At 40.4% G+C, this 27,659-nt stretch overlaps 1 protein-coding gene across 4 annotated transcripts in view; it reads left to right on the forward strand.

Moving 5' to 3' along the window:
- The first annotated feature begins 426 nt into the window (after positions 1 to 426).
- Positions 427 to 27,659, forward strand: part of CYP7B1 (cytochrome P450 family 7 subfamily B member 1) — a 185,388-nt gene continuing 158,155 nt past the window's right edge. Inside the window, exon 1 of one of the 4 annotated variants that reach the window (XM_067712210.1) lies at positions 427 to 689. In XM_067712210.1, coding sequence (XP_067568311.1) covers positions 577 to 689 — 113 coding nt within the window. In that variant the 5' untranslated portion in view covers positions 427 to 576. Of the gene's footprint in view, positions 690 to 1,739; positions 1,796 to 1,877; positions 1,904 to 15,485; positions 15,521 to 27,659 lie in introns of those variants that run through there. The other 3 variants (XM_067712211.1, XM_067712214.1, XM_067712212.1) reach the window with 3 other exon arrangements.

Here is a 27,659-nt window from a genome sequence, read left to right on the forward strand (position 1 = left end):
GCGAAGGGCAGCGCGGGCGCGCGGGCAGCCCGCCGGCTGGGGGCGGGGAGGAAGGGGCTGCCGAAGAGGTCGCCGGGGCCAGGGCGCAGCGGGCACAGTCCCAACCCTCTTCGAGGGCCAGCGCGGTCGCGGGGCGCGGGCGAGGGGATGACGGACCCGAACGACTCATTTCCAACTCCGAACTGAAATCCCCTTCCCTCAGGCCTTCAGCGGCTCGAGCTCGGGAAATCCTAGCCCCTTTCCCCCTCTTCTCTAGCCCTTCTTCCTGCCCCGGGGGCGGGGGGGCGGGGGTGGGCGGCGCGCAGTTTTCCAGAGGCGGCCGGGCGGGAGGCGGTGGCCGAGCGGGGCGGTGCGCATGGGTGGGGGGGGGAGGGGTGGGCCGGGGGAGGGGAGTCCGGGAACTTTGAGACTCGGCCCCGGGGGCCCTCGGTGACATTTCAGGCGGCGCCTCGCCAGGCCAGCCTCCCGGGACCCTCTGCCGGCTGCAGACTCGCCGGCCGCGCAGCTCGGAGAGACACCCCGGGCCGCCCCCCGCGGCCGCGCGCTATCCGGACGGTGGAAGACGTGGCCGCGGGCATGGGCAGCTTCTCGCTGGGGCCGTGGCTGCCGCGGCCTCTCAGCCCCCCGGGCCTGGTCCTCGCTGCGGCCCTGCTGCTGCTGGTACTGTATCTGCACGCCCGGCGCACCAGGTAAGCGCCCAGCCGCCCGGCCGAGCAGCCTCGCGCCTGGGTCACGCATGCGTCGTGGGCCCCGCCACCGCGCGCGACCCAGATGGTCCAGGGAGCCCCTTCCATGATTGCGGGCGCCGGCGTCTCTGGGGGTCGTGTGTAAAGACAAAGGCTCCGTCTGCCTCTTTCCCAGGCACACGCACACGTATGCAAGCGTGGGGACCAATTCGATTTGCTGCTCGGGCTCGGTTGTAGTCTGCCCTAGGTTTGCATTATACGTTATGCATCACGCATGGCTTCCAGACACGCTTTGGTGCCTTGTTACCGTGAGTTGATGCTTTGTGGCCTAGCATTCATAGAGTATTTCAGGAGCGGAATTTTCTTTCTTTTCATTCCACTAAAAGTGAAATGTTTTAGGAAAATGCCAGTGTAAGGTATGAGCAGTACCCCTGGGTGCCTGTCAGTGCCTCAGTTTACCACTGGTCCGCATCTGGAAAAATGCACCTCATGGGATTTTTGTGAAGACTTAATAAACTTATAATGTGTATTTTATACATTTACTCCGTTATTTTCATTAGAACAGAATAAACAACATATTAACACCAAAACCCAGAAGTGTGTCACTTCATTATCTGATTTGAAATGTGGAAGGAGAAACAAGAGAAGTTCAACATAAAAGCACTCACTTTGAAATCACTCATTTGTCTTTTCTAACCGGGTCACTTTTCATACTATCAGGTTCTTCTTCATAGCTTTTTTTTCTTTTTTCCTCCCTTGTTTTTTGTTTTTGTCTGATCATCTGGGTGGAGTGTGTGGTGTCATTCCCTGAGGTAGGGCAGGTTTGGAGGGACGTGTTAGATAAATAGTGAAGTCTGTGTTTCTGGTGCTCAGTGGCGAGGTCCGGGGAGGATATTTAATTATGAAAGTCACAAATATGAAAATGGAACATAAAATCATGAGTATAGATTGGTCACCTTGTGAAAAAGTTTGATGGAAAAGTAAGGGGCCCGGGCCACTCTCCTTGTTGAAGAGTCTGGCAGAAGAAGAAGGACCACCAAAGGAGACTGAGAAGGAGGGGCCAGTGGCATGGGAAGAAAACCAAGTGAATGTGGTGTCCCAGAAGCTAGGTAAGGACATATTTAAACAAGTAGGGGGAGTTACCTGTGTCAGATGCTGCTGAGAAGTCTAGTGTGTTGAGGACAAAGGACCATCAGAGTTGACAAGATGCCGAATTGGTAAGAGTGAAGCTGAGAGTTAATGGGCATGGTAGCCTGTTTGAAGTGGATTGAAGTGCTGTCTGTCCTACAGTAGCTAAGATTTTATATTCAGACAAGAGTGCAATGTAGTATTGTTTCATATCTCTTAAGCCAGTAATTCCAGTAATTTTATTTAAAGAAATTGCTCCTGGTGAAATAATTGTGAAGGTCCTTAAAGATTTCACCAGCTCAGTGCTCATCGGGGCTGCTTATAATAGTGAAACATTAGAAAAAAACCCTAGATTTCTGAAAAATATTGGTTTAGTTAAAGAAATTCTAGCATATCCGAGTAGTAGAAAGTTATGTAGCCATAAAAAACTATAATGTAGACTATATGAAGACATAGAAAGCCATATTCAAGATACATTAAGTGAAAAAAATTTAAAAACACCGTTCGTATGCATGGTGTCCATGACCTCCAGCCAAAGACTGCTAGGAACACACCTGTAGTGGAACAAGTTGAGTTATTGTTTATGGCAACTAGAAGGAACACACGCCATTCATTCTGGGTAAAAGAGTGTAGAAAGGACCTATTTATGGCATTTGGGTTTGTGTTATGTGATTTGGGGGAAGGTTCCAAGAAGCAAGCTTTTGCTCTGTTGGTAAGAAACTCTCAGAAAGCTGGGGCTGGTCTATGACTGGAAACCTTAATCTCCTCTATGAGGCAAGAGGAATGCTTTGAGGCTGAATCAGCAATTAGTAAGTAAGCAACAGACTCTAGAATTAGTAAGGTTTGGGGGATATTTGGTCATTTTATTGACTTAGTATTCATGATTTTTGTCAGTATTTAGACATGATTATGGATTGATCTCGTTTTTGACTTTATAATAGTCACAGAGTGGCTTTCTTTGATCACTTAAATGTTTGTTATTAAGAATGGCTTAATGTTTGTGCAATTGTTTCTGTTCATCAGAAGAGCGAAGTGTGGTAGCTACTGTCAACTGAAGAGAAATACAGAACCTAAAAGTTGTGAGTTATGTTGTATCCCGGAACCTTACTGAAGACTATATAGCCCAGAAGACAGCCTCTCAGGTAGCTCTGAGGAACTGTTCCGAAGAGGCAAGGGAGGCGCCAGGATATATAGGAGTTTTTGCTGAAAAAAAAACATCATACAGTTGAACATCAAAAGATTACTGCTGATCACAAAAAAACAGACATTTCAAGTTAACGATTTTAGTGCTTTTCTACCTATGGGAAGGTGCAAGAGTCCAGGCTCATTGAAATGATTTCTTATATATGTATCTTCACTACCTGGGGCCAGCATCCTGTTTTTCTCCATCCTGAATTCCCCCCAGAGTGCCCCACACGGTCAGGGGTGGCTACAGTGGCGGGTGGCTAGACAGCATTTTGTTTACTAGAATGGCAGGCAACACTTTTTGTCCGCATTAGGAGTGCCAAGCAGGCATCTCGATGTCGGGGGTTGTGTTTATCTTTCTTAAAAATATAAAAGGCTGCAAGGATATACCACAGACATTTGAGGGGGGGGCAAATTTACATACAGTGAACTGTGTAGATTTTAAATGTACCATTCGATTAGTTTTCATACATGTAGACACCCGTGTAACCGTCACCCCAGTCAAGAAATAGAATATTTTCTCACACCTCTTTCTAGTTAGTCCCCACCCCTGAGCTCTGATTTAGTTTTGCCTGTTCTTGAACTTCTTATAAATGGGATTATGCAGTATCTTCTTTTGTGTATGGCTTTCTTCTGTCAACAAAATGATTTTGAGATTCACCCATGTTGTTGCATATATCAGTAATTCATTCATTCTGTTTCATTGCAGAGTAGTTTATGTTCTCTCTATATATAAACTGTGGTATATACATGTATATATCTACTATATATATATATATATACTACATTTATTATGTATGTGTGTGTGTATGTGTTCACTACAAGTTGGTCATCTTAAAAGTCCTTTTAATGGACTTTTAGTTATTTCCAGTCCGGGACCATTACAAATAAAGCATATGTAGACATTCTTTTACAAGACTCTTTGTGGACATATATTTAGTTCCTTCTTGGGTTAAAATCCTGAAACCTATGAGAAGGTTGATGGATCATAGGGTAAAGACTTACACTCACACCCATTTTGGAAAATGCCATGTTTCCAATGTAATTGTACTTTTGTAACACTTCCACCAGTACATACTATATGAGAGTTCCAGTTGCTCGCTATTTTCACCTATGTCTGATGTGGCCAGTCTGTTAGTTTATAAACCCTATCTTTCTAGATTCTGAATTTTATTGTCTTCCCCTGAAGAGTGTTGCATTTTGTTTTAGTGTGCAGATGTATTTCTGGCCGATTCTCTTGAACTTGGGGGAAGCTTAGTTTTATCCTTTATAAAGATGAGTCTATGGAAAGCTCAAGATATTTACCAAGCTTCTTCTCTTTGATGGGATTCAAACCCTAAACTCCTGTCTCCCCAGCAGTGGGCAGCAGCAGAAATCTCTGCTCAGTTCTTTGAATATTGCAGCTGATGCTTTCCACAGGGCTCTTTGAAGTCTCCTCCACAGATGCACACTTCCAGGTTTGGCCAACAATTTGAAGGGTGTCTATATGCATGTTTTTCTAGGTTTCTCTTCTTGACTTCCAGCCACTTCAGTATCTCAAACTCTGACACCTCAGTCAGTAATATTGTAGCTTTTTGCTTGAGTTCCAGCTGTCTCTCCCCCTTGCAGACGGGTCAGAGGAAATACTGTCTACCCTGGACTTAATTCATTATGGGTCTGTTCTTTAAGGGTTGACTCCCCTTCAGTATCTGCCTTCTTTTGCTTGTTCTCTAGTGCATTTAAATCATTTTTTGTTTGTTTGTTTTGTCTTTTGCTATCTGTGAAAACGTTAGGTTATTTCAAGCTACCTCACCATTACTGGAACCCAAACCCAGACTTCTAACAGTGATTATATCTAGGTGATATCTTTTTTGTGAAATGATTATTATTTCCTTTTTCATGCTTATATTTTTAAATTGTCATAATACATACGTATTTCTTTCATAAGACAAAAAGAATGATACATTTAAAATAAAACTTTGATAAATTCTTTTAAAATGTTTTTAATCATTTTTTTCTTTTTAGAAGAACCAGCATTCGGGGTCAGTGTAGTAATAGGATTCTAACTTAGAAGATAAGATTTGGGTGGTGCTAGGAAACCCAGTTCATTTCCAGAAAGTCATGATATATATATGATATATATATATGTGGATATATATATAAAATATGAAATATGTTTTTGTCCAATAATTAGATACATGTTTTTAAAAAATCACTGTTTACTAATAATAGACTTAAATACAGATACATACTTTCCAATTTATTTTAGAAGACAACATCATATAAAAGCAGAGTCTGTAGCAAGGCAGAGTTGAAAACAAACACATCTCTACTATTCTTTCCCTACCTCCCCATCCCCTGTAAAAAGGACAAAAATCAGCCCTACCAAAACAATAGAAAATAAATATAAAATAGTTAAATTATTTTAAATAAATGAAATAAAAATTGGCACTAAATATTATACTTCCTGAAGAGCACACTTAAAACAGAATTAAAAGTTTATAATGAATAGGGGAAAGTGTTTACAGAAAGTATCATGGGGAAAGGACAATAGCACACAGTTTTTAAGCTTACAGCTCGGGATATGAGAAGTCTGAAATGGGCCTTACTGGCTTCAGTTAAGGTGTTGGTAGGGTTGCATTCCTTTTGGTGGGTCCAGGAGCGAATCCATTTCCTTGCCTCTTCCAGCTTCTTGAGGTCACCAGAACTCCAATCTCTGTTTCAGACTGTGACACTCCTCTTTCTTTTTTTTTAAAGATGTTGGGGGTAGGAGTTTATTAATTTATTAATTTATTTTATTTATTTTTGCTGTGTTGGGTCTTTGTTTCTGTGCAAGGGCTTTCTCTAGTTGTGGCAAGCGGGGGCCACTCTTCATTGCGGTGCGCGGGCCTCTCACTATCACAGTCGTAGAGAATGGACTTGAGGACACGGGGAGGGGGAAGGGTAAGCTGGGATGAAGTAAGAGAGTGGTATTGACATATATACACTATCTAATGTAAAATAGATAGCTAGTGGGAAGCAGCTGCATAGCACAGGGAGATCAGCTCCATGCTTTGTGACCACCTAGAGGGGTGGGATAAGGCGGGTGGGAGGGAGACGCAAGAGGTAGGGCATATGGGAATATACGTATGCATATAGCTGATTCACTTTGTTATACAGCAGAAAGTAACACAACACTGTAAAGAAATTATACTCCAATAAAGTTGTTAAATAAATAAATAAATGATTTGAACCCAGGAGAGGACACCTCACAAATGACATCTTCTGGATGACATCAAAGAGAGTCCCCCTCCTTCGGAGATTCAGAGGGTCCACATTCTGTGACCTCTGAATAATCTCTCCGTCATCTTCCTTAATAGAAAATGGAATTAACAGCGACCATACAAGGTAGATACGAGAAGCAAAGTGCATGAGAAACGTGAACACGTTTTGTAAAGTGTGAAGTCACTTGAAAGACAGTTGGCTTGCACAATTAGGCTTCCTTGGTTCTTCCCAAAGATCCTTTTCTCTTAGTTGCTGTTTAGGGGGAAAAAAAGTGGGATGAGTTTCCTTCCCTCTTTCATCCTTCTCCCCCAACACACAAATCCCCACACCTCCAACATGCTGTAATTGGTAAGAAATAAGATTTACATGTTTTTAAGATGAATTTTAGTCAATGTAAAAATTCAATCAGTGATTTTTTTTGAGTTATGAATTGTCAGGGTTATGTAGGTAACACGTTGTTTTGAAATGTTGGTTTGTTGACATAACGGTATCACACAAGTCAATTTTCTTCTTTCTAATCACTTAATTACTCCCCAAGGCGGCCCCTGGTGCCCCAGGTCCCTCACATTGTTACCATTGCCTAGAAAGCGAGAGGAACTAGGTTGTCATCACTATTGGATGTTTTTCTTCTTTCTTCCCTTTTTCTTATAAGAAAATGTAGGATAAGGATGTGGGCAGCTGAAAGCAAAGTCATTATCTATTCAGAAGAATGCTGATTTAACAGGTGGATTTTTATGTTTTTACATAGGAGGTGATAGGGACATCTCCAGGCACATTTGTGACTCTTGATTAAATGACTGATCAATTCCTGCAGGGTGCTACACTTACCTTTACTAAGCTGCGGAGTTTGGATTGGTCTTGTTACCATTTGAGACATTTCAGGCTGCATCACTGTTTTATTTTGTAACTTAAAAAAAAAAAGTTCCTGAAGATAGAGAGTATTCCCACTATGTAATTAGTGGAACAGGTAAGTTTTGAAAAACACATACGTTGCTGTTTAGTTGTGTGTCATTCAAAGTGACGATCCTGGAGATTAAGTTTTTCACACTTAATCTCCAGAACCTGTGAATAAGTCACTCTGCAAAGTGGAATGAAGGTTGCTCATCAGCTAACCTTAAAATGGGGGGTGATACCAAACTATGGGGTGGACCCAATGTAATCACACACTAAACCTGGAAGAGGGAGGCAGGAGAGGAGGTCAGTTGACTGTTGCTGGCTCTGGAGATGGATTAAGGAGTGCCAAGGCCAAAGAATGCAGGCAGGCTCTCGAAGCTGGGTAAACAAGGAAACAGATTCCCCTCTAGAGCCTCCAGAAAGAAATCTCGCCCTGCTTACACCTTGATCTTAGCCTAGGGAGAGCCATTTTGGACTACTGGCCGACAGAACCACCCGATAGTAAACTAGTATTGTCTAAACCACAGATTTGTGGTAATTCGTTACAGTGGCCACAGAAAGCTAACACAACAGCCGGATCCCCCGTACTCTTTGCATTAAACTATACAGCCTCTTGCAAGAAGTTTCAGAGAGCAGAAAAGACTGGGACTGGAATCACTTTGCTGGTGGCCCACGAGGAGCAGGATAGAAGGCAAACATTTGTACATACTCAGTGTCTATGCTAATACATAATAATTGGAGAATTTTGGGTCCCAAGGTGCGCAGAGTACCACGAGCTATTCATTGATGTCTCTCTTCCTTAGCCATCAATTCACAAGTAAGGTTTGAATGTTTGTTATGTATCCATGTAACTCTGTGCATCTTTAAAATCTTTTGGAAAATGTGATGTGGGCTGCAGGCATTGAGGTGCATCCCTGCTTACTGCTACCCACAGCCTGGAGGAGAAAGCCCAGGGTGGCTCTGAGGAGTGCAAGGGGTCCGCGGTAACAGGACGCTGTACTTCACTGATTTCCCCAAAATCAGGTGAGCAGAGAGAATCATCAGCTGCAGAGGAAAGATTAACGGCTTCTTAGAGAAGAATATTTTTGTACTTTATCCAAAGTAAAACCCCACTGAAACGACTTCAGGTTACTGTTCTGTGAAAGACAAAGGACAAAGTTATAGAATGCCCCTTTGCTGAATAAGAGAAGGTGACATCTATTATATCGTGCATTTTTATAGCTGAAGCGCTCATTTTATGGCTTTGGCATTTTTTTTCAACATAGAAGGATTTGGGATGGGATCATTTTTTTGTCTATAGGAAAGTGGAAAGATTAATTAAGTCTGTAATTGCTTAATACAAAAATTAATAGAAATTTTAATAAAAGTACAATCATAACAGGATTTAAATCCATTGTCATTTCTCCTCATAACTTTATCCTAAATAGTTGATAATAATGAAGAAGAGACTATAAAAGCTTGACTTCAGTTTTAGCACTAGCACAATACCTGGCCCTGAGTAGGTCCTCAGTGAATACTTGTTATAAGAATGAAGGATGAATGAATGGGTTTGGTGCAGTAATTGTTATCTATTTCCAATATGAATATTTTAGAATTGTAGATATTGATATCAAAATATACAAACTGTATGCAAAAATGTCATACATATCAATTTTCTGCCACTTTGATTAGAAAGTGAAGATTTCATAAGCAAATGCTTACCTATCATGAATATTTACAAGTGGAGAGCATATATTGGTTCAATGATTATTCTTTAGTATAAACCTGACTGAAAACATAGCATCTGGAGTGCAGTCAATTCCTAAAATTCCTGCTTCTGAAAATTCAGAGTTTAAAAATACGTATTGTTAACTTTCAGCTTTAGGTTCTGGATTTGTATAACTGGGCTTACGTTTCTGCTCCCTGGTGTGGGTGGACAGTGTGCTTTGTTGAACAGATCAGAGCTCCTTTGTGAAAGGACTGAGCCTGGTATTGGTTAATCACATAGATTCACACACATTCGTCTTTGGTACCCTGAACACTAATAATGGTGGGATGATTACTGATAAATATTAGAGACCAGCATTGCTCTGGTGAAAGCATTGCTTTGTATTAGCTGTCCCTTAGGACTGTGGTCCCCCAACCCCTTTATCCCAGAAGACAGGTGGCTTGTTGTTTGGTCATGTCTAGTGGTGACACTGTGTTTTGGCAGTGCTGTACTTTGGGGGCAGGATGTGAAGGGATTAACATTTTTGGATGATGGATAGTTACCTGGATTAGCTACTACGATATTGTTGACTTTTCAGTCTATTTTTGTGTGTTGAGTATGAAGTCCTACAGAATTGTTTTTGACTTGTAATAATGGCGGCCAATACTTTTGAGCGCTTCCTATGTGCCCGCAAGACACTGAGGCAAGTACTTTATAGCCATTATTAGATTTAATTGATTGAATCCTCCCTCAAAATAACTTTCCTCATTTTACAGAGGTAAAAAAGTAAGTCTTGTTTAAATAATATTCCCAAAGTCATACAACTGGAATACTGTGCAGTTATGGTTCAGATCCACAGTGCTTGACTTCAAGTCCGGCCATTTAACATTTGTGTTTGTTGTTTTACTTTTTAAGTTTTCTTGCAATAATGTTCTGGCATATGCCCTTACCCTTGTCTGAAAACGAAAGTATTGAAATCTAATATGACTTTAAAGCATTTCTAGTAGAAATTTAACTAAGCTATGAATACGTACATTTGGGCTTTTAAAAGAAGGATATGTTAAGACCGAAAAAAGCAGGCAGTACTAGCCTGCTGTCGTCTCCTTCTGACACTAGATGGTACGAAAGTGATTTGTTGGGCAGTGTGAGAAAACACCTGTTTTTCCTCATTCCATTTACTGGCGCTTGCACCCACTCACTTTAATGGCTTAGCAGAGGATTTGAGGTTCACCATGTGTCCACACTGTCCTTTGTTCAGATACAGTAGAGAACAGGACGGATCATGCCGGACCCTGTCTGTTTCTCTCTCTCTTCCTCTTTTAACATACACAAAGCTGTATATGTTAATGTATACGATTTGATGAATTTGGAGATAAGTATACATGAATGAAACCATCACCACCACCTGTGCCGTAAACATATCCATCGCCCGCAAAAGTTTTCCCACCCTCTTTATTATTGTTATTAAGGACACTTCATATCTACCCTCTTAGCAAATCTGTAAGTGTGTAATACAGTATAAACTAGAGGCACTATGGTGTACAATAGATCAGTAGGACTTATTCATATGGTATTACTGAAATTTTGTTATCTTTTGACTAATACCTCTCTGTTTTCCTCTCCCCACCCCCTGTTAACCACTGTTCTACTCTCTTCTGTGACTGTTTGAGATTCTTCATATGAGTGATATGACATAGTATTTGTCCTCCCGTGTCTGGCTTATCTGACTTAGCATGATTTCTTCTAGGTTCATTCATGTTGTCACAAGGGCAGGATTTCCTTCTTAAGGCTGAATACTATTCCATTATAAGCATAAACCACATTTTCTTTATCCATTTGCCCATCGATGGACATTTAGGTGGCTTCTGTGTCTTGGGCTATTATGAATAATGCTTTAATGAGCATGGGAGTGCAGATATCTCTTTGGGACCCTTATTTCAATTTTTGGGGATATATACCCAGAAGTGGAATTGTGGGATCATATGGTAGCTCTATTTGTAGTCTTTGAGGAACTTCCATACTGTTTTTTATCATGGCTGCACCAGTTTACATCCCCACCAGCAGAGTACAAGAGTTCCCTTTTCTCTTTTCTCCACATCCTTGCCAACACTTGGCTTTTTTTTTTTTTAATATATATGTAATAGAGGTGTGAGGTTATATCTCATTCTGGTTTTGATTTGCATTGCTCTGATGATTAGTGATGTTGAGCACCTTTTCATATACCTGTTGGACATTTGTATGTCTTCTTTAGTAGAATGTCTATTCAGTTCCTTTGCCCATTTTTAAATCAAGTTATTTGGTGTTTTGCTATTGAGTTGTCAGAGTTCTTTATAGATTTTGAATATTAATTCTTTATCAGATGTATGGTTTGCAGATGTTTTCTCCCATTCTGTAGGTTGCTTCTTCATTTTATCAGTTGTTTCCTTTGCTGTGCAGAAGCTTTTTAGTTTGGCATAATCCCACTTGTTTATTTCTGCTTTTGTTGCCTGTGCTTTTGGTGTCCTATCCAAGAAATCATTGTCAAGAAGCTTTTCCTCTGTGTTTTCTTCTAGGGAAGACTACCTCTTGACACAAAGACTAATGAGCAGGTTGAGTGTCACACCTTAATCTTCTAGAAAACTTGTAAAAATTGATTCAAGATCACTGTTTTCCAAAGGAAAATCATGTTGAGGGAACCTGGAATCAAAGGGAAGGGATACTTTCACCCTCTGGGAATCAATTAAAGATAATTGAGTGTGTTTCCCATTTTAACAATTTTTCCTAAATGGATTCTGCAACTTGTGTGTCACTGCTGCAGTTATTATTGCACTTAGAGAAGCAGCATTAAATATTGTGTGAAAAAGTGTTACAGACAGTTCAAATATTACTTGATGTAGCAAAATGTAGGTGTTTCTGATATATCTCTTGAATGCTTTCAGGTCTATAGTGAACTTTCAATCTTGCTTTGGATTTTAGTGATGTTTTCCACACGGACAAAGAATCTCAGTCCTGTGTGCAGGATGTGTAACTTTGCCCTTATTTCTTTGTAGGCATACATGCAACTTCTTTCACTATGCATGCAGTGTATGTGTGTGTGAATATATAAATGTATAAATATATGTGTGTATATATGTGTATATATTTCAAACTAGTTCTACCCTTTTTGCTTGTCAGTGTGTTATACCATATGGTATAGAGCATCACGCCAAAAGATAAAAATATTCCTAGAACATATGAAATCACCAGTCAACTGAAGAAGGGTGAAGACGTTTGACCACAGCATTTGTGACTCTGATGCATTTGTGGGCCACAGCATAATGGCTTAATACCCCATTTCTAAAAACAGGACGTATTTTGAAGTTAAAGTGGCTCTTACTTTTTAAGGGAAGGAATCCAAAAGTAAAGTCTTTAAAATTTTTATTTTTCTAAAGGCATTGATTCAAATAAGTGTTTTCTTTCTATGTTGAAATTCTCCATATGTATTTACAGAACTTTCCCCTCTTATTTTAATCTCTAGATTTACCGTACAGGGAGACATTGGAGATGGAACCCACTCCATTGGTGGATGGAGTCCTTTGGTTGTAAATAACACAACCACTACACAGTTTTTTTTGGGTGGGATGTTTCAACCAAAAAAGAAAGGTACAGAAGATCAAATCCTACAGTATTCCTAGGGACCATGGAATAAAGTCATAATAACAATGTGACTCAAGGCTGTTTAAGCCCCAGCAGTAAGCAATAAAGGCTCTGCAGATGGTCTACGATAATGCCTTATTGTGCTACTCAGACTTTACTCATTTTACATCTCAAGTAGATTCAGGTTCCTTTGTGCCATATTGAATATTGTATTCAACTACTTAATTAAACAAAAATAGGGGAAAAACTTCAGCAGTTAATTTCCTAGCCAAGGATTGAATATATTTTTTACTAGAGAGATAAACTATCACATAAAATAGAGGAGGCGCCATTGCCATGAAATTTCTGGGTAGCAGTTCTGTAAATAGTTCTCATGTTATTTGATGAAGATCCAATCTTAATTTCTCATCTCTTCACTGATTATGATACTTATTCTTTTGTATTTAATCAGCTGTTCTAGTTGTCTTTTTTTTACAAAATGGCCCTACCTGGGCTTGATTTTTACAGGGGGATCTATAATAGAATAGTCTTGCTAGACTGCATCTTAGCAATGCCATTCTTCATTTTATGATTTATGTTTGCATTCTGCAGTATCGTAGTTAACTTCTTGGACAGTGGTTGCCTTACCTTGAGACAAACATAGATCTCGAAAATGTTCAAGCAAAAGTCTTATTGCTGAAACATCTACATATTTTATTTGTTCTTGTGCTTTTCCCTGTGTTCACTAGAGATCTACTATAGAGCAGTTTCTTTAGTCCCAAATATAAGTTAATAAATTTGAGTAGATAGGTACAGATGTTCTTAATTACATTGCTTTGGAAGATATATGAAAATTGCCTTCCACTTTATAGGCAACTATAATTTTTTTTTTTTTTTTGCGGTACGCGGGCCTCTCACTGTTGTGGCCTCTCACGTTACGGAGCACAGGCTGCAGACGCGCAGGCTCAGTGGCCATGGCTCACGGGCCCAGCCGCTGCGGCATGTGGGATCATCCCGGACCGGGGCACGAACCCATGTCCCCCTCATCGGCAGGTGGACTCTCAACCACTGCGCCACCAGGGAAGCCCCGGCAACTATAATATTTTTAAAGGGCTAGTCTTTGCTCTTCTAGAAGCCAAAGTGACCGATTCACGTCAGTTTTCTCAATCTGCTTTAGTGGGACTAAGATAACTCAATCCCTCTTTGAAACTCTATATTTGTACTCTTTTAAGACAGTCATATTTGAGAAGAAATTCTGGCCAAATAGAACCAAAAGCTTAAATAATGTCTGTTTTTGGACTTTAAAAATTGTTACTGTCTTATAAAAAAGAACACATAACTGGAGTCTCAAGCAGTGTGTTTCTATGATAGGGTAAGAGGGCCTTTAAGTATTTTAGGGTGACTCAGGTTTGTAGGACATCTCATGACCTGTGTAATAAATTCAGAATAATGCTAGGTTACTTAATCAGTTAAAATCGATCATTCTTTGTCAACAACTTTGAACAATGACAGTTTTCTAACTGTATTTGAGATATACATAGATTTATTTTCAAATACACCCCCTTCCTTAGAACTGATTATTATCAATAAAGGAAAAACCAGGGAAGAAACATGCAGGGGTGTTGTTTCCGTCTGTCACAGGATGACTTTATTTATTTATTTATTTGTAACATCTTTATTGGAGTGTAATTGGTTTACAATGGTGTGTTAGTTTCTGCTCTATAACAAAATGAATCAGCTATACGTATACCTATATCCCATATCGCCTCTCTCTTGCGTCTCCCTCCCACCCTCCCTATCCCGCCTCTCTAGGGGGGTCACAAAGCACTGAGCTGATCTCCCTGTAACAAGATGACTTTAGAAAATGACTAGAATTTTGGCTACGTCCAAAGCATGCTTTTCGCAGGGTCTCTGAAGCCCTGGTGGGATCAAGTGGAGAAGAATCCACAGCAGCGCGTGCTTTCCATTTTCAGCTGCTATTTCCAAACTTTCATTAGGATGGTACAGTTAGAACATGTACTAAGTATACGAAGTATGTAGTATGTACGTACTTACAATATGTATCCCTATTCAAAGAGAACAAGGACCATGATATTTATGAAATCAGCAATAAAAATGAAACTCACCCAGAAGAAGAAATGGCATGATAACATTCCTCACTGTCTCTGAGCCTCAGTATTCTCATCTATAAATAAGGAAATCAGACTAGATAATCCCTAAGGAAATGATGTGATTCTACCAGGACACTGACATTCTCAAATTAAGCCCCCAAACTACATATATTTCAGCTCTACAGAAGGTACCACTTCTCAAACACAGCGAGTCTCTTTCTGACTCCATGACCATACCCTTCTTTCTGCTCTTTTAGCCCCAGTGTAACACCTCCATCTCTCTGGAGATTTTCCAGATCTTTCCCACGCAGAGTTCACTGTCTCCTCCTTAGCCTCTCCCAGCACCTCAGAATTCACCTCACAATGTATCATAATTATCTGTGAATATGCATCGCTCCTCAGTCAGTGTGTCAGCAACTAGTATGAGAATCAGTCTGCTTTTCATTCATCTCTGTGTCCTTAGCACCTAGAAAAAAAAGTGTCTGGTGCATTGTAGGCAGCCAATAAGTAATACATTAATAATTTAAAAATAGGACTTAGAGGATCATTGCTCATCATAATATGGAATTAAAAGGCTGTGGACGATTTTCTTTGTAGTCATGACTGGTTCACAAAATGCTGAGAAACCTGACATACAGTGTTGACTATGAAGGGCATGACCCATGATTTCACCTGAGTCAGAGCTAAGCCAGTTACTGGGAATTCCCCTTTGACATTTATAAAGTATAAGAATAGTTTCAGGGCTCAACATAGAAGCATCACAAGACTCTGAATCCCAGAGTAAGTTCAGGGCCATGAAAACCATATCATTCCTGAAGACTCAAAGAAACACTGTGTCTGAAAATTAGAGCAAGAGAGTTGTTTGAATGGGATTGAATAAGGACATTTGGAAATTGAAGCATGTCCCCATAACCCAGAGCAGAGACAAGAAGGCCATCTCAAGAAAAGTCAGCTGAAACTCTTGGCACAAAAATGAAACAGAAGAGAGTGAGGTACTTGACCATTTATTTTTGTTCAGAATACTTCAGATTGGCAATATGGCAGAATGACTAGGGCTTTAGAACCAGAGAGATAAGGAGTTTAAATACTAGCTCTGCTACTTATTTGAGGTAAGACTTTTCACAAGTTATTTTACCTCTGGAGATAGGAGTAGTTTTGGAGGCAGGCAGATGAGTTTGGAAAGGTTTCATTGCTCAGACACTTGAAGGAAAGCAAGTGTTCACTATTCAGCCAATAGTTGTTGACCTCCTACAGTATGGAAAACCCTGAGTAGAAAGCAGAATAAGATACCATTTTGTCTCCAAGGAGTTTATAGTTGAGTTAGGAAGACATGTCCAAATAGGTCCCAGTCTTTAAATTTCACACTTTCCTACTCCATTAATTCCATATTACTTAACACCTATATTTGTCATTGTGTACACTCTTGTTTCTTCCACATGACCTTACGGCTGTGATTTGCACTGGGAGGAAAAGTTGACGCTGCTAGGGTCAACTGTGACTACTGATATGAATTTCTCAACAATCACCAAGGCAAAGAAATGGATTTTCCACCCAAATCCCTGTTCTTAACTCAGGAGTCTTCCCTTTCATGTGTTCTTTTCAGTTCAACTCAACAAAGATGTATTGGCTACGTACAGAGATGAAAGTTTCTGTCCTCAAGGAACCCAGAAATCTATAGAAATATACAAATAATCCAGCAGTTCCATTACACCGTGTGATAGGTAATCAGGATAGAACTAAGCCACAGAAAAGCAAGCGTTGATGATGGGGCTAGGTTAGAGAAATTCTTAGAGTAAAAACTACTGGACTTGGTATTGGATTGCACGTGGCTAGAAGGAAGGAGAAGGGGAGGGTGGAAGGATGACCCTTAGGGTGCTGGTCTGAGTGACTGTAACTGGGTCACTTGACAGGATAGAGACTGTTGAGGAGGACAGGGTTTGGGGCTAAGGGGAGGAGTCCACTGTATTGGACATTGTGGATGTGCAGTATCTGGGATACCGTGTGGTAGTATTATCTTTGGCAGTTGTATCCATGGACATGATTTTTTTCTTCAGTTCTACCTTCATGATTTTTATTGGTAGAAGGGACAGAATGACCGGTAGGTTAGTAGAAATAGCTGTCAGGTCAGGACAATTCTCCCAGCTGTCACATCTTCACCAGCATCTCATGTGACATATAAATGTTATCTGCGGGCAGTCAGATAGCTGAGTCTTAAGTTCAGGAGAGACGTCTGATTGTAGAGATAAATGTGCAGGTCACTGGCATATAGATAAGAGAATGAAGGCAATGTGAGTAGATGAGATTAAAGGGGGAGTGTAGAAATGAAAGAGCAGAGGACCAAGGACTGAGCTTGGGCACTCCCACATTCAGAATTTAGGCAAAAGAGGACTGAGAAGGGACAATGAGTGAGGTAGAGGAAGACCTTGAGTGTGGCATCCAAGTGAAGAACGCACAAGTGACGGGAAGACAGCCTGGCGAACTCTGTCGGATGCTGCTGACGAGTAAGATGAGGACCAAGAGGTGACTTGAATTTATTGATACTGAAATTGGTGCTGATCTCAGCGGGAGAAGTTTCTTTGGGGTGGTAGAGCTGAGAACTTGTTTGGAGGAGGCTTAGTGGAAAATGGAAGGAGTGAAATTGAAGGCAGTGACTGCAGATAATCTTCAAAAAGTTTTGTTGGGGAAGGAATCAAATGGGACAGTAGCTGGTGGGGCACATTCAATTAAGGGCAAGTTGTTTGGGGTTATTGTTTTAGATTTATATAAGAGAAATGACAACATGTTTGAATACAAATGGGAATGATCCTATAGAAAGAGAAAATGATGATATAGACCAGAAAGGTGAGAATTTCCAGAGAGAATTCCTTGTGTTAATGAGAGGGATAGTGTATTAGTCAGGGTTCTAGAGAGAAGCACAACCAGTAAGATGAGTGTGTGTGTGTGTGTGTGTGTGTATGTGTGTGGTGTATAATATATATTTTCTATGTAATATATAGAATATATACTATATATATATATAATATATATATGCAGAGGGGTCAAAGGGGAATGCTCTGAGGGCATCACGCCCCTGCTTCCTATCACTCCCGGGGCCAGTTTCACTCCTGACTTTAGTTATGTGAGCACATTCCCCTTTAGCCGAAGCAGGTTGGGTTTCTGTCACTTGAAGTTGAAAAAGTCCTGCCAGTTGAGCAGGAAACATAAAGGAAAAAGGGGAAGGACCCAACTGACAAAAATTCTACTCTCCAAACAAATGATTCTTAATTCCCAGTGTATCAGAATTATCAGAATTAAAGTGTATCAGTTTTTTTAAAAAATGATACTCAGATCCCATCCCTGAGATTCTGATTCATTTGGTTTTCAAAAGTGCCCATAAAATCCAATCTTCAAGCTGGGTAGAGAACGATAGTTCTAAATCCTCTCAACTAAGGTCTTTAGTGACAGCTTCAAATTATTTAGATGCTGCAAATTAATCTTTGAATTAAATGATCAATTAATTTTTGGATTACGTCTACCTGCCACTGGGAGATTTATGGGGGAAAGAAGAGGTGTTCAGATTTCCCCTGGATACATTTTATAGCTCTAGGACCCAGCCACGTGTGGAGCCCGAGGAGACCAGTGCTGGCCTGTGGGGTCCTGCACAGCATAGGAGTGACCCCAGGGGGCCGGGCACCGTGTGGACAAAGGTGTGGCCGCCCCTCTCCAGGAGCTCACCCTGGGGTTTTTATTTGTGTTATTGTTTCATGTTTATTGTGAGGAGTATATTGGTTTTAGATTTATGGTTCAGTAGTTTTATTCTTTATGGTAGTTGAACACTTTATTGCAAATTAAGGCTCCTTAAATAATTGCTGTGTAAAGTATGCGCTTTTAATAGACATTTACAACAGGGCAGTAGAATATACTAGAAAGAGCTTTGGTCTGTGTGTCAGCAGAGCTGTGCTCGAGTTCTCTTCCCATCCTATCTCAGCTCTGAAATTCAGGGCAAGTTTCTCACCCTTTTTGTGCCTGAGGGTCCCCATCTGTGAACTGAGGGGCTCTAAGATCCACTTCAACCCTAAAACTCTATGACCTAAGCCATAGTTTTTTTCCCCAATTTATACGTTGCGATACAGAAGTGTTATATTTTTTTTGGTTTTATGACACTGTTGGCCTCACCTGTGGCTTATTTTCACTCCTTGTGATTGGAGTATCGCATGGTGGCCAGTGGAAAACGTGAATGGTCTTGACGACAGTCTGCTTTCCAACTTTCCAATGTGGTTTTTAGGGATGCATTGTGGTGAAAAGGGAGGGCGTCTGTTCACAGAACAGTCATTGACCATACTAAACAATAAAGATGGGGTGAAGAAGAATGGGAGGAACACTGGTTCTTGCTGGACTTCTGAAAGGAAGGAGAGAGCACTGTTTCCGTGTTGTTCTGGGAAGACTTCAGGGAGGAGGTGGTGATTGGCCCAGTGTTACAGGATGAGCTGGATCTCAGTCTTCAGGGAGAACAAGACTTTCCCTTGTGTGCTAGGCTGGGGTGGTGGGATGACAGTGAAGGCATGGGCCAGCCAGGATGGATGATATTTGAGGGATGGAGGGAACAGATCAATTTGCCTTGGAGGAACAGAAGGAAAGACTGGAAATACAGAAAGTGCAAACTGCATGCCAGCAGTTGACACTATGGTGAAATGCAATGGATGGAACACATTCGAGTATTAACATTTAAATCTTTTTTTAATTTTTTATTTTACATCGGAGTATAGTTGATTAACAATGTTGTGTTAGTTTCATGTGTACAGCAAAGTGGTTCAGTTATACATATACATGTATCTATTCTTTTTCACATTCAGGTATTAATATTTAAATCTTTTTATGAAAGGTTGAACAATTAAAATGTAATGGGAAATGGAGACTTAGCAGGGGTTAAAATAGTCTTTAGAGAAAGGGAATGGCGTTTGTACGTCCCTCGGAGGACAGGCAGAGGATGATGTGAAGGTAGTCTGCTTCTGGGCTCTCTACTTTTGTATGTACGTCATAAACTTTTAATCTAACAGTGATATGCCTGAGAAGTGCTTGGGTGCCGAGAAGTCTATCCTCACTTCTCTTTTACAATCTTCCAACCCTTACTGAATCGTACCATTGTCTCAAGGTATAAAAACCTCTTTGGGGCTTCCCTGGTGGCGCAGTGGTTGAGAGTCCACCTGCCGATGCAGGGGACTCGGGTTCGTGCCCTGGTCCGGGAAGATCCCACATGCCGCGGAGCGGCTGGGCCCGTGAGCCATGGCCGCTGAGCCTGCGCGTCCGGAGCCTGTGCTCCGCGGCGGGAGAGGCCACAACGGTGAGAGGCCCGCGTACCGCAAAAAAAAAAAAAAAAAAAAACCTCTTTGGTGGAGCGAAGAAAGTGAAGATTCAAAGTGTTTGTATTTGTCAAGACTGCTTTAATCAAGGCGCCGTACCACCCCCTCCCATGCATTTCTTACGGGATTCGATTCCAATTTGACTTTTTAAATTTAATAATGTATTAAAATGTGCAAGGCATTTAATTTGTTTTGTTCAATTGAGTGCTGCTAAAGATTTTATAATTTAATGATAGTTTAACCCAGAAGAACATGTTTAACAGAGTATGATGGTCATGATCATTAAAAACAATATTTAAAATTTTAATATACATAATACTTTTTGCAGAAATGTATAATGGGGTGACATGAAAAAAACTGGTGTGTAGCTAATACTTCCGTGCAACTAACCTCATATAGTCTGTAGTCTGTTTTGGAAAATCCACCAGGCATTAGAACCAGTCAGAGGCAGGTGATTCTTTTATTGAGGAATTTGTTTTGATTTGGTTTGATTTTTCACATGGTCAAGTCAGGCATTTGGTTATATCTAAAGTCAAACAAATCTTTGAATTCAAGCATAGCCAATTATATAATCTTAGATAAATTACCTAACTTCTCTGGGCCTCAGTTTTCTCCTACATAAATTGGGGATAATAAGACATATCACAGTTTTGACTTGGGGAGTAAATGAGATATGGTGTTAAATGCTTAGTACAGTTTCAGGTACATGGAATAGTCTCAGTCAGTGGATTCGCTTTCGCTCTCTCATTATATGTAGGAAACTCAAGCTGATTGCAGATCAATCATTAATTTAAATATGGCTTTAAAAAGTAACCTCACTTGGAAAATTATCACAGAAAAAAAAGGTGAATCCATTAGTTTTTTTAAAAAATAAACTAAAGATTGGAAACGCATCAGAAGAGCAAATTACAAAATAATTGCTCCTGGAAATATAAATAATACCTCTACTTCTCCTCTGCTATTTTAGATTTTTGTACATTGTTAATATCTGTCTATCTATCTACTTGCCTATCTACCTACCAGTTTCTTAATGTAAGAAATACCCGAAAAACATTTATTATTCACTAGTAATTATAACAGTGAATAGTAAAGTGGGGAGGGAAGTTTTTGGAGGGAAGAATACTGTGGAGTCTTTTGGTTAATTTAGGCTCATAAGATTAATGCATACAACAGTTCTCTGAAAGATGATTGGAAGGATTTGCACTTTTACATGAATGACGGCCACCAAAACTAGTTTCCTCTCAAAAAGGATATGAACTATTAAAATAGATGCCTTTAATACTGTGCAAACTTGTGCTATAGTAAACAGTTGGTAGACCTGATCACTGCGTCATTTAACCAAGGTTTCAAATGCAGTATGAAAATAAGTGAAGTAATGTACTTTTTAACCTATTTGTGTTATCTTCTCGAGCTAATTCCACCCAAGTATTAGTAATTCATTGTCTTAACTTCCTGGCGTGTAAGTTATTATCAGTGTTACAGAAATTCTAGAAATTTGGGGGGAGGCTAATGATTTGGTTAATATAAGTAAAATTGACAATTAAACATGTAGCTGAAGAGGTGTCTGAAAAGAAAATCAATACGATCACTCATGAACAGGTAAGTTTATTCTCATATCGTATCGAAAATAATTGTAATACATCCCGAGTGACCCTTTCCAGACTTCTGTAGCTTTACAAATCATTCTTTAAATAGATAAAATTGCAACTATAATATTCTTCTTGATGCGCTAAAAAATCTACTGTGGTAGGTTTTTGAGCTGTAATTAGGATAACTACCATACTGTGTGACTCTCCATAAGCTGAATGTATATGTTCTGTGCTATCATTTATAACAGTTTGTGCAAACTAAAGAAATTTTCACATTTGAAAAATTTGGAAAGCAGTTCAGAATCTCAACTTTGGAACATGCCTGTCTTTCTCATTTCCCGCCTTCCTCATAAGCCCTGCATTTCTTCTCACCGTGGAAAATGCATAGGAACGAAAGGGTTGAAGACAGTACTGTACACAGTTCACACGAGGTCTTGTGAAGAAGATGGGACCACATCTTCAACCATATGGAGTGCTGGAATTTTTGGGAACAGCCCAAAATGGTAATCTGAAGTCTTATTTAGGAAACAAAACTTGTGTGACTAGAAATAGACCAATCTCTAAATATATTCTGGGTTATGTGCATTCGGGTAGAAACCACATGTCACTAAGTAGGGTTCTAGGTGGTCAACAGAGGGCAGGCATATTTTTTTACCTGAAAAAATGTGTCCACCAGTCCAGGAACTGATTCTACTCTTTTCTAATTTGATCATTTCAAGTCTTTTCTAACCTAGTGACAAATCTGTACTTATATATACATATTTTTAAATATTGTCAATCCCTTTGAGGAAGTGAGTGTTCATTTTAAGACAATTTTGATCATGAATTTTGACTTCAGAAATCTCGTTTCTACATTTTAATTTTTTAAATCATCATACCAAATATTCTGTGAAGTATTGATCCTCTCTTGGGCTTACACAGCTGAAAATAAAGTTGTAAACTATTGGGATTTTTATATTTTTTCCCCAAATAATCCATGTTACCTATGATATGTAGCTATGATAAGGTGGGTTCAGATCTCTAGACTTTCAGTCATTAGTATCTTTCTCATTTATTAGCTGCTTCCTCTTAAAGCAAATGATTGAACCACTCTGAAATTGTGTCCATGTTCATAAAATAAAGATTTTTGTATTTCATGATCTCTCAGACCTATTTCGGGTCTGAATTTCCATTTTCATAGAAGTCTGATATTCTTTACTCATATTATAGTTTGATCATTTTCCATATTTTTTCTTACAATTCATTGACCTGTCAGCCTCTGTTTGCTAGTTCTTATAATTTGGCATATGGTTGTTCTTTGTTGCTGACTTTTTTTTTTTTTCTAGTACATTTCTTGTGCAGTTGGTGGATAAAAAGGGAACCCACCGGGATTTATTTTTGTAAAATAATGTAAAAAGTATAGATATTTGGAGATGTAAATGATTGTAAACAGCATGAAGCCCATCCATCAGAAAGAAGAAAAGGAATAAAATATACTTTTTACAGCTGTAAAATATGGAGATGGGGTTTACTTGCCAAGTCTACACAGCGAGTCACTGTGTCTGTACTTCCCTGCTCATTGTATTTTAAGATAAAAGCAAGGAAGAACAGAATTACATTTATTGAGTATCAAATATGTGTCAAATGTATTCTTAGGTGCTTCCATATATTATGTTATTAAATATTAAAGAAGTAAAAATTCTTTATAACACTGTGAAAAGAAATTATTATGCCCATTTTATAGAGGAGAAAAATGAAATCCACAAAAGTTAGGAAAGTTATTTCAAGGCTACAGCAGAATTGTTCTGGATCTTGATTTTGGTTTAGAAGCAGGATCTATGAATTCAGAAATGAGCAGGTTGATGACCTCTCACATTTTATCACGTAGACCCCCTTTTAGCCGTGACATCAGCAGTAATGTTTGTATTCTGATTAATCACTCGTTGTGACATTTAAGAATAAATTTTGGGGGACTTCCCTGGTGGCGCAGTGGTTAAGAATCCGCCTGCCAGTGCAGGGGACACGGGGTCGAGCCCCGGTCCGGGAAGATCCCACATGCCGCGGAGCAACTAAGCCCGTGCACCACAACTACTGAGCCTGCGCTCTAAAGCCCACGAGCCACAACTACTGAAGCCCACAGGCCTAGAGCCCGTGCTCCGCAACAAGAGAAGCCACCACGATGAGAAGCCAGCACACCCCCGCTCACCGCAACTAGAGAAAAGCCTGTGCACAGCAACGAAGACCCAACACAGCCAAAAATAAAAAGAGAGAATAAATCTTTGATTCTGCTGAGCTACAGCAATTCCAGATTTCTGTAGTCAGGGCTCCAGTCCCTCCCTCCATCACTGGGTCTGCCCAGGCTGGGAGGTCACCCTAAGACTTACTGAACTTCCTCCACCTTCCCACCAAGGTGCTTTGGTGAATTCCTTGGTCAGCACTGGGGCTTGTCTTCCTAGAGATGGTCAGGATGGCCTGATGCCCCAGATGGGAGGCAACATAGTGTGACAGAGCAGGGACTGAGGGTTCTGCCTTTAATCTGGTAGGTGACATTGATCTCTTAGCCTCATTGTTTTAAAATGTGGGTTTGTTTTAGTATTATTCAGGTGTGGTGAATAATACCACACCGGGGTGGGGGTGGGCACACAGGGAAGCAACCAGCATTGGTCAGAGGTAGAGAGAGCAAGGGAAAAGCATGAGGAAGAGAGTTTATTGTGGTTTCAGAGGAAACAACAGCAAGGCAGGGCAAGCAGGCTTAGGATTGGCTAGTTTAGAATGATTTCAGCAGGCTCCGGGGCATAGGGGCTGTTGCTAGTTGTCTGGTGCCCAGCCCTGGAGTGATTAGGGCAGGGGGATAGTCACCCAGATTGTGAAAATCCAAGATAAAAGAGGTGGTTAGAGCTGTGGGCTCGAGTAATTGGTTTGCACATGAGAGTTATGCTTGCAGGTGAGCTGTCTATTATCTCTAGGAATTGGCTACCCCAGAGAGAGGCAGTCCCTTCAGTGTCAGCAAGTCCCTAGAAGTCAAAGCATCAAAAATACAGAGTAAAAAGACATGCTTTATACACTCACTAACCTTAGAATTCTTCATTTGAAATAAACACCAATATAAGTAATTATATCATTACTAATGTAATGTTTGTAATAATACTAATATTATTACTGGAAGCAGTACTGTGGTCTATTCATTATTTCATTGTATTCTCGCTACAATGAGGAATGATGTATAGATTATTATATACTTTTTACAGCTGTAAAATATGGAGATGGGGTTTGCTTGCCAAGTCTACACAGCGAGTCACTGTGTCTGTACTTCTCTGCTCATTGTATTTTAAGATAAAAGCAAGGAAGAACAGAATTACATTTATTGAGTATCGAATATGTGTCAAATGTATTCTTAGGTGCTTCCGTATATTATGTTACTAAATATTAAAGAAGTAAAAATTCTTTATAACACTGTGAAAAGAAATTATTATGCCCATTTTATAGGGGAGAAAAATGAAATCCACAAAAGTTAGGAAAGTTATTTCAAGGCTACATAACTAATACGTGGCAGAACTGAGATCTGCCCTGGCTGAGTCTGCAGGACCGAGGTAGCAAATGAATCTTCTCTCGAGCATCAGTTCCAATTAATTGATGGAGGCTACCTGAAGCGGTGTGGAGAAGGGTTTTGAAGCTGAGTCTGGGCTCCTTGGGAAAGAGCAGCACATTGAGTTAGTGACCTTTGTCACAGGAGTGTGGCGAGAGAGCAGCACCCAGCCATTTATTTCTCATCCTTGAAGTAAACTCTGCTTCATGTCCCTTTCAACTTCACGAACCTATTATTCTAGATAACCATGGAAATAGGTAATGTCAGCTTGCATTCCCCTGAAAGCAGAACCTGAGACAGAGGCTTGTGTGCAGGTAGTTAATTTAAGAGTGTGACCCAGGGGGCAGTTGCAAAGGGCGGGGAAGGAGGGAAAGCCAGGACAAGGGTGTGATTTGCAGCTGCCACCATTTGTACCGAACTTGGTGTGACCTCCTCAGAAGCATCATGAGGACTCTCCCCATGGGAGGATCATAGGGGCAAGAAGCATTCAGCATAGTCTCCCACGCTTTACTGGACCGGGGCAGTTCTGGGAGTGTTAGCTCCTCCGTACTGCCAGGTGGCACATGTGTGGGTGTTCAGGGGGCTTCTAGGATGTCCTCTGCTCTAGTCATGTAAGGTCAGGGGTAGAAAGCAAGAACGGGCAGTGCAGCTCGGTGAAATACTGTTGAGATGCACACCCAGTGAGGCGGGGAAAGCCTGCACTGAACTTGGTCAGCTCAGTCGTGGCTGGTGTGAGCAGAGGACTGAGAGGATGTTGAAGTGGTGCCGAGGTGAACACTGACCATGGTTGATGTCTGTAACTCCCTCGGGCCTGGGGAGACTCCAGGACCTTTATAAAGGCTATAATTATGCTAGGAAAGTACTAATACCCTGTTGTCTTAAGTACTTCCTGAATTTTCGCTCTCTCTATCCTTTTCCTGACTGATAGGAAGTTGGGCTTATAAATATCAGTCTGTTTATAAGAGAGCAAGTATGTTGAGCATTAGTAATTCTGTTTTGTTGACCTATCTATTATGTGTCAGCCTCTGTACTAGACTCCATAAGCCCACTCATCCTTTTTTTTTTTTTTAACATCTTAGTGGAGTATAACTGCTTTACAATGATGTGTTAGTTTCTGCTTTATAACAAGGTGAATCAGCTATACATATACATATATCCCCATATCTCCTCCCTCTTGCGTCTCCCTCCCACCCTCCCCATCCCACCCCTCTAGGTGGACACAAAGCACCGAGCTAATCTCCCTGTGCTATGCGGCTGCTTCCCCAAGCTGTCTGTTTTACATTTGGTAGTGTATACATGTCCATGCCACTCTCTCACTTCGTCCCAGCTTACCCTGCCCACTCTCCGTGTCGTCAAGTCCATTCTCTACATCTGCGGCTTTATTCCTGTCCTGCCCCTAGGTTCTTCAGAACCTTTTTTTTTTTTTTTTAGATTCCGTATATATGTGTTAGCATATGGTATTTGTTTTTCTCTTGACTTACGTCACTCTGTATGAGAGACTCTAGGTTCATCCACCTCACTACAAATAACTCATATTTGTTTCTTTCTATGGCTAATGTTCCATTGTATATATGTGCCACATCTTCTTTATCCATTCATCTGTCGATGGACACCCAGGTTGCTTCCATGTCCTGGCTATTGTAAATAGAGCTGCAATGAACATGGTGGTACATGACTCTTTTTGAATTATGGTTTTCTCAGGGTTTATGCCCAGTAGTGGTATTGCTGGGTCATATGGTAGTTCTCTTTTTAGTTTTCTAAGGAACCTCCATACTGTTCTCCATAGTGGCCGTATCAATTTACATTCCCACCAACAGTGCAAGAGGGTTCCCTTTTCTCTACACCCTCTCCAGCATTTAGAGTTTGTAGATTTTTTGGATGATGGCCATTCTGACCAGTGTGAGGTGATACCTCATTGTAACTTTGATTTGCATTTCTCTAATGATTAGTGATGTTGAGCATCCTTTCATGTGTTTGTTGGCAACCTGTATATCTTCCTTAGAGAAATGTCTATTTAGGTCTTCTGCCCATTTTTGGATTGGGTTTTTTGTTATTTTGTTATTGAGCTGCATGAGCTGCTTGTAAATTTTGGAGATTAATCCTTTGTCAGTTGCTTCGTTTGCAACCCTCCCATTCTGAGGGTTGTCTTTTCGTCTTGTTTATATTCTCCTTTGCTGAGCAAAAGCTTTTAAGTTTCATTAGATCACACATGTTTATTTTTGTGTTTATTTCCATTTCTCCAGGAGGTGGGTCAAAAAGGATCTTGCTGTGCTTTATGTCATAGACTGTTCTGCCTAAGTTTTCTTCTAAGAGTTTTATAGTGTCTGGCTTTACATTTAGGTCTTTAATCCATTTTGAGTTTATTTTTGTGTATGGTGTTAGGTAGTGTTCTAATTTCATTATTTTACATGCAACTGTCCAGTTTTCCCAGCACCACTTATTGAAGAGGCTGTCTTTTCTCCATTGTATATTCTTGCCTCCTTTATCAAAGATAAGGTGACCATATGTGTATGGGTTTATCTCATGGCTTTCTATCCTGTTCCATTGATCTATATTTCTGTTTTTGTGCCAGTAGCATACTGTCTTGATTACTGTAGCTTTGTAGTATACTCTGAAGGCAGGGAGCCTGATTTCCTCC

Source organism: Pseudorca crassidens, chromosome 17 (assembly GCF_039906515.1).
Source record: "Pseudorca crassidens isolate mPseCra1 chromosome 17, mPseCra1.hap1, whole genome shotgun sequence".
Classification (NCBI taxonomy): Eukaryota; Metazoa; Chordata; class Mammalia; order Artiodactyla; family Delphinidae; genus Pseudorca; species Pseudorca crassidens.